Source organism: Microcaecilia unicolor, chromosome 2 (genome assembly GCF_901765095.1).
Source record: "Microcaecilia unicolor chromosome 2, aMicUni1.1, whole genome shotgun sequence".
NCBI lineage: Eukaryota > Metazoa > Chordata > Amphibia > Gymnophiona > Siphonopidae > Microcaecilia > Microcaecilia unicolor.
The window spans coordinates 559,187,431-559,200,322 of NC_044032.1; the positions used below are offsets into that span (position 1 = coordinate 559,187,431).

The following is a 12,892-nucleotide window of genomic DNA, read 5'->3' on the forward strand; positions in this document are numbered from 1 at the left end:
GCGATGTACAAAATAAACAAAGAAGGACGGTCCCTGCTCAAAGGAGCTTACAATCTAAAGAACGAAATGTCAAGTTGGGGCAGTCTAGATTTCCTGGGTAGAGGTGTAGAGGTTAGGTGCCGAAGGCGACATTGAAGAGGTGGGCTTTAAGCAGAGATTTGAAGATGGGCAGGGAGGGGGCCTGGCGTATCAAACTGATACTTGAAGGCTTGCAGCTCCTGAAGCCTACACTTGGGTTACCATATGGCTCTAGAAAAAGGAGGACACATTGATCCAGTCCAGGTTTAGCTTCCATTGAAAGCAATGGAAGTAAAACCCAGACTGGTTCAATCTGTACTCCTTTTTCTGGAGCCATATGGTAACTCTACTACAGACTAGATCTTCCACTTGGCTCCTTGGCCCAAAGCTTCACATATACAGAAATGAAAACTGCAAAGAAATCACTTTTATTGAGCAAAGAAATAAAAAAAAGAACACGACAGCGAAGAATGATTAGACCCACCTGCCCAAATTCACTCCAGTGCAATGTCCCAGATCCTAGCTGATTCCTCACTTTCCCATCATTCCTTTGCAACTATTTTTATCCTTTATGTTTATCCCATAAACTGTTTTTGACTCCATCACCCTTTTTATAACTTTCAATGTTATTTCTGAGTCAAATACAATAAAAATAACTTTTTGCTCTATCCTTATCAACTGAAGCTTGATGCTAACAACCTAAACAAGAATTCCCCTAGTCTCTTAATACTCACTTCCAACCTGTCATGTTCAACAAGAACATACTTCAAATTATATTTCCTCATCAGATACGAGGATAAGTGTGGAGGAGCCTCTGGGTCAACTGGACAATACGCTGCTGGAACCTGAAGTATTCTGTGGGGAAACAAAACAGCAAAGTAGCTAAATAATAATGAAGTGTCTACTAATCTGTACATACTACATGGAATCTTTAGAGTCCCTCTGTCCATGCTTTATTTATGGGCAAGTTGTGGACACAGAACAAGAGATGAATCTTCAAATGTATCAATGGCAGTTTTCATAAGCATACAATCGTCACTTTTCAATATAGGTGTATAATAAAATCTATATAGGGTACCAAGTGCACCTCAGGGAGACTAAAGCAATTATTAATGTGTTATTCTGGTTTATAGAAATCAGAAGGCAATGCTGAAAACAAGTACTGCAATCTATATGATAGCAATATAAACAGAATAAAACCCCAACACAAAGTCAAGGCAGAGACTAATTCTTCCTGGGGTGCTTGGAAGATGCTGTAAATACCAACCGATGAACAGAAACATATGCTATAGTTAATCTGTGGCTAAAATGTACTACAGTCATGGGAGGTAATTATATCACAGGGCACCTATAACATTTCCCCCCAAAAATGCTTATTTTATAAAGGCTAACAGTATAAATATCAAACCACAAAACTAAGCACTAAAAAAATATTGTGTATTTATAAATGTAAAATTGACCGTGTGACTAGAAAGTGACATCAAACACAGTGTACCCACAAATACCAATTTTTATACACATTGTTGGCTGAACTGGTGCTGGTTTCAAACTCTGTCCCGTATTTTATAATAAAGTCTGTGTAATCCAACAGCATTGCCAGATAATTTTTTTTAATCACTTCAAAAAGTATGTCCAAAAACAATTATTACATCAGAAAGCTTAGCTTAGTGTGAGGGAGTCTATAGGAAATTACTGCTCCCCCTTAACAGCACTCACTCACAGTTACAGAGCCACCTTAAAAAGCAGGCCATAGAGCAGAGAAGAGATGACTTAGAGCAGGTACAATAAGGAGAGCATGGTCAAGACAGGATAATTACCTGAGCACAAATCAGTCAGGTAGGCCCAGAGGACAGAACAGAAGCCCTCCACCACAGACATGTAAGCTGCAGAAGCTCTACTCAGGCAGGCCAAGGTTATCGTGGAACCCTGCTAAAATTGTAATTTTTGAACTGAAGACAAAGCCTGATCAATTGTGCTACGTTTTGAAAGACAAACTATAACTCTGGAACTCCAGGTTAGCAATATGTTTGTGCTGGCTTTTGAGAGATTGCCCTGCTTGAACCGGCCAACGGAAAGAACTTAAAGAACTACTTTTTGGTATAGTTCATGGCTTTGGGACAGAGGATGAAGCAGTCAGGTGCACAGGCGGTGTTCTTATCGATCCTTTCTGTTGAGGGTAAAGGCTAAACAAGGGAAGCTGGCATCCTGGAGCTGAATGTGTGGCTGTATGGATGGTGCCAGTGTGAGCAATTCGGTTTCCTTGACCATGAGATGCTTTTCAAAGACCTACTGTGCAGAGACGGCATCCATCTATCAAAGAAGGGATGAAGTGTGTTCTGAAACAAACTGCCTAATGTACTAAAGAGGGCTTTAAACTAGATTCACTGGGCATGGGTGAAAAAGCCCCAGTCATTAATAACTCTCAGGAATGTAAGATATCTAATACTTTGATAGAAATGGGAAAAACAGAGCAATAACTGGAGAGCTTTGTATATCAATTCCCGTAGTATGGGAAACAAATGTCTAGATCTAGAGGCAGTAATAACAGAAGCTGACTTGGATTCAGTGGCGGTCACTGGGATATAGTTATAACTGGCTATAATCTATTCAGAAAGACAGGGTACAAAAAAGGGTGCAGTGGCATTATATGTTAGGAATAATATTAAACTGATAGAATTGCTGGACATATGGGGACAGGAAGAAGCACTGTGGGTTAAACTGGAAAGAGGGAATGGGAAAAGTATGTACACTGGTGTGATACATAGGTTTCCCTCACAATCAGAAGAAATGGACAGAGATTAAATTGAAGACATTCACAAGTTAGCTATGAAAGGGGAAGAACTACTGATAGGCGATTTTAATGGGAAAATTAGGTTCTTACCTTTAGTCATAGCAGATGAAGCCATTACGTATGGGTTATGTCCATCAACCAGCAGGGGAGATAGAGAGCACTCAAACTTTCACAGTGCCCTCTTGGCCAGCTAGCTCCACTGCCTCTTCAGTATTTGAAGCTTCCAAAGCAGTATGGCAAACCGCAATGGGAATCACAAGAGCTTTCCTCACAGCGAACGATGGCCCATCACAAGGGCATGAACTCATAAAGGAGGGAATGCACATCCTCCTGGAGGGAATAAACTCATCCTCCTTATTGTATAAGTGGAGGGGAACACACGCGCTTCCTGGAGGGAATCACACATCCTCCCAACACACTGGAGGGAATGAACTCATCCTCCTATTTATAGAACTGGAGGGGAACACACGCGCCTCCTGGAGAGAATCAACACATTCTCAAAAAAAAACCATGCTGGAGGGAATGAACACATCCTCCTAAATTTAAACTGAACATGAATCCTGAAGATTGTTTTCCAACTTTCTCCCAAGGAAGGAACTTCAGGAAATTAGAACAGAACCTGAAAAACAGATTCACAGCATACAGACAATCATACAGGGAGGGCTCATGGCTTCATCTGCTATGACTAAAGGAAAGAAAATTACCAAGGTAAGAACCTAATTTTCCCTTCCTTGTCATCAAGCAGATGAAGCCATTACGTATGGGATGTAACAAAGCAATCCCTAGATAGGGTGGGAACAAGCCACACCATGCGCTAGCACTTGTGCACCAAAACGCGCATCCCTCCTGACAGCCACATCCAGCCTGTAATGTCGGGCAAAGGAGAGCTTAGAAGCCCATGTTGCTGCACTGCATATCTCTTGAAGAGAGAGTGCTCCAGTTTCAGCCCAAGAGGAAGAAATCGCTCTAGTAGAATGTGCCTTAAAGGCTACAGGCGGAGCCCTGCCGGCCAGCAGATAAGCTGAAAAGATAGTTTCTTTGAGCCAGCGGGCAATAGTGGCTTTAGACGCTCGAGACCCTCTGCGAGAACCGGATAGCAAAACAAACATGATCAGAAGTCCTGAAAGAGTTAGTAACTCGCAGATACTGCAGCAGAGTCCTGCGCACATCCAAAAGGTGCAGCTGCCCAAAAGATTCTGGACACTCTTCCTCTGAAAAAGAGGGCAAGAAAAATAGGCTGGTTTAAGTGAAAGGCTGAAACCACCTTAGGCATAAAGGAAGGCACGGTCCGAACCGTGACTCCGGACTCTGAACATTGCAGAAATGGGTCTCTACAGGACAGCGCCTGGAGCTCTGACACCTGTCTCGCCAAGGTAATTGCCACCAGAAAAACGGCCTTCAGTGTCAAGTCTTTCTCCGATGCTCGCCGAAGCGGCTCAAAAGGAGATGCCTGCAGGGTTTTCAAAACAAGTCCCAGGTTCCAAGCTGGACAGGGTGCTCGCACTGGAGGTCGGAGCCGAAGCACCCCTCTAAGAAACCGTGCCACATCTGGGTGAGCAGCCAAAGACACGCCTTCCACCTTACCACGAAGGGAGGCCAACGCTGCCACCTGCACCCGCAGGGAATTATAGGCCAAGCCTTTTTGTACACCTTCCTGCAAAAAGTCCAGAATCTGCGAGACAGGAGCCCGCATTGGAACAATGGCTCTGGAAGCACACCAAGACTCAAACAGGCACCAAATCCTGGCATAAGCCACAGAAGTGGACCGCTTGCGGGCTTGCAGGAGAGTGGAAATAACTTTATTGGAATAACCTTTATCCCTCAATTGCGCCCTCTCAATAGCCATGAAGTAAGACCAAAGCGGCCGGCGTCCTCCATGGCTACCGGTCCCTGAGTCAACAGGTTCGGTACCAGAGGTAACGGCAGAGGAGCCTCCAGGAGCATCTGTCGGAGGTCTGCATACCAAGGTCTCCTTGGCCAATCCGGGGCGATGGGTACCACTTCTCCTGGGTGCAGCCGAATCCACAAGAGCAGGTGCCCTATCAAGGGCCATGGGGGAAACACATAAAGTAGACCCGGAGGCCAGGGTTGAGCCAAGGCATCCAACCCCACCGAGCGAGGATCTCTCCGTCTGCTGAAGAAGCACGGGACTTTGGTATTGGCACTTGTCGCCATTAGATCCATCACGGGCTTGCCCCATTTGGCACAGATCTGCAGGAATACTTCGTCTGCCAGATTCCATTCTGCTGGATCGATCTGATGCCTGCTCAGATAATCGGCCTGCACATTGCTCTGACCTGCAATATGAGCTGCCGACAGACACTGAAGATGCAGCTCGGCCCAGTGGCAAATCAGTTCGGCCTGCGCGGCTAGTGCTCTGCACCTTGTTCCGACTTGTCGATTTATATAGGCCACCGTTGTCGTGTTGTCCGACATCACTCTGACAGCCAATCCTTCCAGGGTCACTTGAAAGGCCAGAAGCGCCTGAAACACCACTTTCAACTCTAGGCGGTTGATGGACCACTCCGACTCCTCGGGTGTCCATAGACCCTGGGCATGCTTCCCCTTGCAGTATGCGCCCCAGCCCTTCAGGCTGGCATCTGTTACCACTAGGCACCAAACGGGGAGCGTCAGCGGCATTCCTCGCCGCAGCATGCTGTCCGAGAGCCACCACTCCATGCTGAGACGGGCCGCAGGGAGCCAAATAAGTCTGCACTGGTAATCCTGAGAAATAGGAGACCATCTCCGGAGTAGGGAATACTGTAGAGGTCTCAGGTGCGCTCTCGCCCAGGGTACCACTTCCATCGTGGCTGTCATCGATCCCAGCAGCTGGACAATGTCCCAAGCTCGCGGGCGGGGCATCCTCAGGAGCAGACGGACCTGATTCTGAAGCTTGCACCGCCTTGGCTCGGGTAGGAACACATAGCCCGAGACTGTGTCGAACCTGGCCCCCAAAAACTCTAGAGATTGTGAAGGGGACAGGTGACTTTTGGCCATATTGACGACCCAGCCTAGAGATTGCAGTACTGAGACCACTCTGGCTGTAGCTTGTAAGCTCTCTGTTGCAGAGTCTGCTCTGATGAGCCAGTCGTCTAGGTACGGGTGAACCCTGATACCTTCTCGCCTGAGAAAAGCAGCTACTACCACCATTACCTTCGAAAAGGTTCGGGGAGCTGTGGCGAGGCCAAAAGGCAAGGCCCTGAACTGGAAATGTTTTCCCAACACCGCAAACCTCAGAAACTTCTGGTGCAGGGGCCAAATCGGTATGTGCAAGTAAGCTTCTTTCAGGTCTAGAGACGTGAGAAACTCTCCTGGCTGAACCGCCGCAATGACGGAGCACAAGGATTCCATGTGGAAATGCCACACTCTCAGGGACTTGTTCACTTCTTTTAAGTCCAGAATAGGGCGAAAGGACCCACCTTTTCCCGGCACCACAAAGTAGATGGAGTATCGGCCGCAGCCTTGCTCGGCGGGAGGCACCGGGGTCACTGCCCCTAACTGAATCAGACCTTGTAAAGTCTCCTCCACCGCCGCCCGTTTGACCGCAGAACCGCATCGGGACTCCACAAACACGTCTCTTACTGGGGCGTTGAATTCTATTCTGTATCCATCTCTGATCAGGTCCAGAACCCACTGACCTGAGGAAATCTTGGCCCACTCCTCGACAAAGAGGGAAAGCCGTCCTCCAATGACAGGCATAGAGGAGAGGGCCGGCGCACCATCATTGAGAGGGTCGCCCCTGAACTCCTGGTCTTGAGCCACTGGCTGCGGAACGCTTGTCCGAGCGAAAGGAGTTCCTCTGCTGACCACGGGCATGTGAAGTGAACCCAGCAGAACGCCCCAGGTGGTACCTTCTAGCTTCACGGAAGCGAGGTCTGTACGAGGAGTGGACCGCCTGGCCCTTAGAGGAAGGCCTCTGCCTATCTTCGGGCAAGCGCTGGGGTTTTGGATCACCCAGGCCTTTCACAATTTTCTCTAACTCCTCACCAAATAGGAGAAGTCCTTGAAAAGGCAACTTCACCAACCTTTGCTTAGAGGCCATGTCTGCTGCCCAGTGTCGTAGCCACAGACGACGGCGAGCCGCCACTGCTACTGCAATTTGTTTAGCCGAAGCTCTGACAAGGTCATAAAGGGCATCAGCCAGAAAGGACAAGGCCACCTCCATCCGTGGAGCCACATCCAAGAAGGGCTCCGCTCCATCTCCGAGCTGAGCCACTGCCTGTTGCAGCCAAGCTAGGCAGGCTCTCACAGCATAACAACTGCATGCAGACGCCTGAACAGTGAGACCTGCAATTTCAAAGGACCGTTTCAACGCTGTTTCCAGCCTACGGTCTTGAACATCCTTCAGGGCAACACCTCCTTCAACAGGGAGGGTAGTTCTCTTTGTCACCGCAGTGACTAGGGCATCCACTGTAGGCATTTGAAAACGAGCCATATGTCCCTCACGCAGAGGGTATAACTGCCCCAGAGCCCTGGAAACTCTCAAAGGTCCCTCGGGGTCAGCCCACTGAGCCGAAACAAGCTCTAGGATGGAGTCATGCAAAGGGAAGGCCCGAGCAGCTTTCTTGGTACTAGCCATCCTGGGATTACCCGAGGAGGCCATGCCACTGTCAGGATCTTCAATCGAGAGGGCCTGCAGGGTATCTGAAATAAGCGCTGGCAGCTCATCACGGTGGAAAATCCTCACCGTGGAGGGATCATCCAGATCCTGTGGTAAATCCGCACCTGACTCTGGTTCCTCAGACCAAGAACGTCTGTCAGAGTTCTCCGAATCCTCACACCCCGACCACGGGGGGGAAAAAGGTGCACCAGAATCTGAAGGGGAATTAACCCTTCTGCGCTTATCTTTAGGCCAAGCATCCGGGAAAAAAGCCTCACTGGGCAGTCCCAGGCCAGAATCCATCGGGGGGAGGGGGGGGGGCAATCAGAGGAGCCTCAGGCGACCCTTGAGGAAGGGCTCTTTTCATCATGTATGCTTTATGCAGCAAAAGCACAAAATCCGGGGAGAAAATCTCACCCTGGGCATCCAAATCCTGTCCGGTGCTAGCTCCTGAAATAACCTCATCTCGAGGTGCCCCACCCGGCTCAGGTCTCTCCGTGTCCACGGAGGCCACGCCAAGCGGTGTAAGCAAAATGGCGCCCGCTGCCAGCTCAGAGCGGGAAGAAACATCGCTCGCCATGCTCGGGCCGGCTCCTACGCCAATACAGCACGATTTACAGAGCCCTGCTGCTGATTTGCGCTTGCCACAAGTGGAACAGCGCTTTACATTGTCCGCAGCCATCGCCGAAAAACGGCGGTAAAATCCAAAATGGCGGTTTCCTGCCAAAATCACCCCGATCGCGGGCCCACCCCGGAGGAGTTGGAAAACACTCTTACCTCAAAGGATCTAGTGTACAACTACGATCCTGCTGAAAATCAGGTCAAAAACCTCTGTTCCAGCATCTCTGCATTTAAAAACGCGACGCGACTTTTTTTTTTTTTAAGCTGTGAGGAAAGCAGAGGTATTGAAGACTCCGGAGGCTCAGATGAGTGGGAAAGGCAGGGAAAGGGCGAACCTATATGCCTGCATCCACTGTTGGTGGGTAAGGACAGGGAAAGCAAGGCAATATGTCCACATCCACAGAGGTATGGGTAAGGCAGGGAAAGGGCTAACCTATGTGCCTTTAAAGTGAAGCTGCTATAGCCTCCAACACCCCGGTTAACAACTGGCAAGCCAGGAACCACCTCCCGGCAGATTTTTCTGGAGCTCGAACAAGCTGCAGCCACCCTGCTAAGGGAGATAGAGAATACTGAAGAGGCAGTGGAGCTAGCTGGCCAAGAGGGCACTGTGAAAGTTTGAGTGCTCTCTATCTCCCCTGCTGGTTGATGGACATAACCCATATGTAATGGCTTCATCTGCTTGATGACAAGGAAATGCCGGACGTTGATTGGGGCATCCCTGCTGCGGGGTCGTCTAGGAGCAAGGAGATCTTGAATTCTTTCCAGGAAGAATTGTTCCAGCAGTTGGTAATGGAACCCACGTGGGACAAAGCTATTCTGCACCTGGTGCTTACTAACATGGAGATTGTTTCAGATTTTATGGTGGGTGATCATTTGGCACCTAGCGATCACTTGATGGTGTGATTCAATATTAAGACACATGAGAGGGCTTATTCAAGATTGAAGAGGTTCTAGACTTCAAAAGAACTGCCTTTGCCAAGATGGGGGAATATCTAAAGGAAGTTAGTTGGATGGAAACAGCTGAAGTAAAACAGCAGTAGGCAAGACTGAAAGGAGCTCTTTTAAAGGCAGCAAACCTTCATGTTAGAAAAGTACACAAAAGTAAGAGGAAAGGAAGGATAACAGATTTGGTTCTCAAATGTAATAGCTGAAAAGATAAGCCTTCATAAGTTACAAGACGATGCAGAAAGAGGAAGACAGGCAAAAATACCTAGAAAAGCTAAGAGAAGCTGGAAAAGCTGTCAGGAAAGCAAAAATACAAATGGAAGAAAAGATAGCCAGTATGGAAACATTGGGGGACAAAACATTTTTTAGATATGTAAATGATAGGAGGAAGTGCCAAAATGGCATAGTGAGGCTCAAGGGAGGAATATGTAGAAGCTGATAAGGATAAAGCTGAACTGCTTAACAATTATATCTGTTCTGTGTTCATGAACGAAAGGCCGGGGATAGGGCCGCAGAAAGCAAATGCTAATGGGAATGGATGTTTGGTAGACCTGAACTAATTCTCAGAAGACTGTGTTCGTATAAGAACGAGGGGGGGGGGGGGTGCTCTGCTCCCGCTGCGCCTGACCGAAAGGCTGCTGGTAACGTAGTCAGCTCCTTCGACAACCCGACCCACTGCAGTTTAAAAAATCGCTGAATCGGCGGCGCAGCTCTAGCATGCAGTGAACCGCCTCTGCCTGTAAAAGAAGCGATCGCCTCGCCGGGCCTTCTCTCACTGTGTCCCGCCCTTGCGGAAATAAGTTACATCTTTTACAGGCAGAGGCGCGTTCACTGCACGCTAGAGCTGCGCCACCGATTCCGCGATTTTTAAACCGCAGCGGGTCAGGGGGCTGTCAAAGGAGCTGACTGTGGTGCTAGCAGCCTTTCGGTCAGGAACAGCGGGAGCGGAGTACCCCCCCCCCCTCATTTTTACACCAGGGGTGCCGCCGATTCATCGATTTTTAAACTGCAGCGCAGTCGGTCGGGTGGCAGAGAGAAGGGGGCTATCGAGGGAGCTGATGGTAGGCAGGTGGGGACTGGAGCTGAAAAGGGGGGTAGGTAGGATAAGGGGGCTGAAAATGGGACAGGGAGAAGTGGCTGGGGCTGAAGCTTGGGACTGGTGGGAGAAAAGGTCTGGGGCTGAAACTGGGGACTGGTGGGATAGTGGGGCTGAAATTGGGGGCTGAAAAGAGGGGGCAGCGAGAGAGAGGGAGGGCAGACCCTGAATGGATGGGAGGAGGGCAAATGGTGGATGGGGCAGAGATAGAGGGCAGACAGTGGATGGCAGGGGCAGGGAGAGAGAGAGGGCAGACAGTGGATGGCAGGGGTAGGGAGAGAGAGAAGGGCAGACAGTGGATGGCAGGGGTAGGGAGAGAGAGAAGGTAAGACACTGGATGGCAGGGGCAGGGAGAGAGAGAAGGTAGACACTGGATGGTAGGGAGAGAGCAAAGACAGATACTGGATGGAAGGGAGACAGTGAAACGAAGATGAGGAAAGCAGAAACCAGAGACAACAAACTAAATAAAATATATTTTTTCTTTTTTTGCTTTAGGATAACGTGGTATTGTAACTGTGTTAATAAATGTTTATAAATTGAACATGGAAATAAGGTAATCTTTTTATTGGACTAATTTTAATACATTTTGACTAACTTTTGGAGAACAAAACCCCCGTCCTCAGGTCAGGATAGGATACTGTAACAGTATACTGTACTGACCTGAGGAAGGAGGTTTTGGCCTCTGAAAGCTAAATGCATTAGTCCAATAAAATGGTATTATTTTCTATATTTTGTTTTATTTCTATTTGTTAATTTGTAAAGTAGTGATTGGTATTTGATAGTTTTTTCAAATTTACATTTGCTATCTTTATATTTTGCACAGTACTAGGGGACATTTTTTTTTAATTTTTGTTACATTTGTACCCCGCGCTTTCCCACTCATGGCAGGCTCAATGCGGCAGGCAATGGAGGTTTAAGTGACTTGCCCAGAGTCACAAGGAGCTGCCTGTGCCGGGAATTGAACTCAGTTCCCCAGGACCAAAGTCCACCACCCTAACCACTAGGCCACTCCTCCACTTCTGTTTCTGTGTGTTGCATTGTATGCAGAATCTGGCATCTTGGGGGTTCAGTTTAATTTTTGTTTAAACAGAAAGTTTATGATTACTTATTCTATATTGGATTAGGGTGTGTCTGTAAAAAAGACAGGGCTTTAGTTGGCATTGACTGTGCAGGATCGACGATCTGTACTATTCTGTCTGGTTTCGTTTTACAATAGGTGAATTGATGTTCTAGTGCTCACAGTTGTGTTTAAGGTGCTTTCCTTTTCCTTGTGTGACTCACAGAAATTACTGCTTATGGTATGGTAGAATTGCTCCATAGTCCTGAGTGTTTTGTATTCTCGGTTTGCCTAGTACAGGATTTTGGAGGGGGGTGTTAAAAAATGACCGGCCCCGGGTGTCAAATACCCTAGGTACACCACTGCTCTAGATATGGTGTATTTGGATTTTAGCAACGCCATTGACACAGTTCCAAACAGGTGACTGATAAATAAACTGAGTGACCTCAGTATGGGCACTAAAATGACTGACTGGGTTAAAAAAAATTGGTTAAGTGGAAGGGGGCAGAAGGTAGTGGTAAATGGAGTTTGTACAGAGGAAAAGGATGTTATCAGTGGTGTACCGCAAGGATCGGTCCTTGGGTCGGCTCTTAACATATTTGTGAGTGAAATTGCGGTAGGACTGTCTAGAAAGGATTGTGCCTCTTTGAAGACAATACCAAGCTCTGTAACAGGGAAGACACTCCAGGGGGTGTGGATAGAATGCAGAGGGATCTGGTGACACTTGAAGAATGGTTCAACAATTGGTAACTCAGATTGAATGCTAAAAAATGCAGGGTCATACACTTAGGTTGCAAAAATCCAAGGGAACAGTATAGTATAGTAACATAGTAGATGACGGCAGAGAAAGACCTGTATGGTCCATCCAGTCTGCCCAACAAGATAAACTCATATGTGCTACTTTATGTGTACACTTGACCTTGATTTGTATCTGCCATTTTCAGGGCACACACCGTAGAAGTCTGCCCAGCACTAGCCCCGCCTCCCAACCACTAGTCCCCCACCAGTTCTGCCACCCAATCTCTGCTAAGCTTCCAAGGATCCATTCCTTCTGAACAAGATTCCTTTATGTTTATCCCACGCATTTTTGAATTCCGTTACCGTTTTCATCTCCACCACCTCCCGCGGGAGGACATTCCAAGCATCCACAACTCTCTCTGTGAAAAAATACTTCCTGACATTTTTCTTGAGTCTGCTCCCCTTCAATCTCATTTCATGTCCTCTAGTTCTACCGCCTTCCCATCTACAGAAAAGGTTTGTTTGCAGATTTATACCTTTCAAATATTTGAACGTCTGTATCGTATCACCCCTGTTTCTCCTTTCCTCCAGGGTATACATGTTCAGGTCAGCAAGTCTTTCCTTGTACGTCTTGTAACGCAAATCCCATACCATTCTCGTAGCTTTTCTTTGCACCGCTTCAATTCTTTTTACATCCTTAGCAAGATACTCCAGGTGGGGCCGCACCAACGACTTATACAGGGTATCAACACCTCCTTTCTTCTGCTGGTCACACCTCTCTCTGTACAGCCTAACAACCTTCTAGCTACGGCCACCGCCTTGTCACACTGTTTCGTCGCCTTCAGATCCTCAGATACTATCACCCCAAGATCCCTCTCCCCTTCTGTACATATCAGACTCTCACCGCCCAACACATACGTCTCCCGTGGATTTCTACTCCCTAAGTGCATCACTTTGCATTTCTTCGCATTGAATTTTAATTGCCAAACCTTAGACCATTCCTTTTCAGTTTATTGCCTCTGCCTG

The 12,892-nt window shown here is 47.8% G+C and overlaps 1 protein-coding gene across 7 annotated transcripts in view; it reads right to left on the reverse strand.

Annotated features, from left to right (window-relative positions):
• The window catches only part of AASDH (aminoadipate-semialdehyde dehydrogenase), a 136,016-nt gene that overhangs the window by 98,422 nt on the left and 24,702 nt on the right, over nt 1-12,892 (reverse strand). For all 7 annotated transcript variants that reach the window (XM_030191412.1, XM_030191409.1, XM_030191414.1 and 4 more), the window contains one exon: nt 753-873. In XM_030191412.1, coding sequence (XP_030047272.1) covers nt 753-873 — 121 coding nt within the window. The remainder of the gene's footprint in view (nt 1-752; nt 874-12,892) is intronic.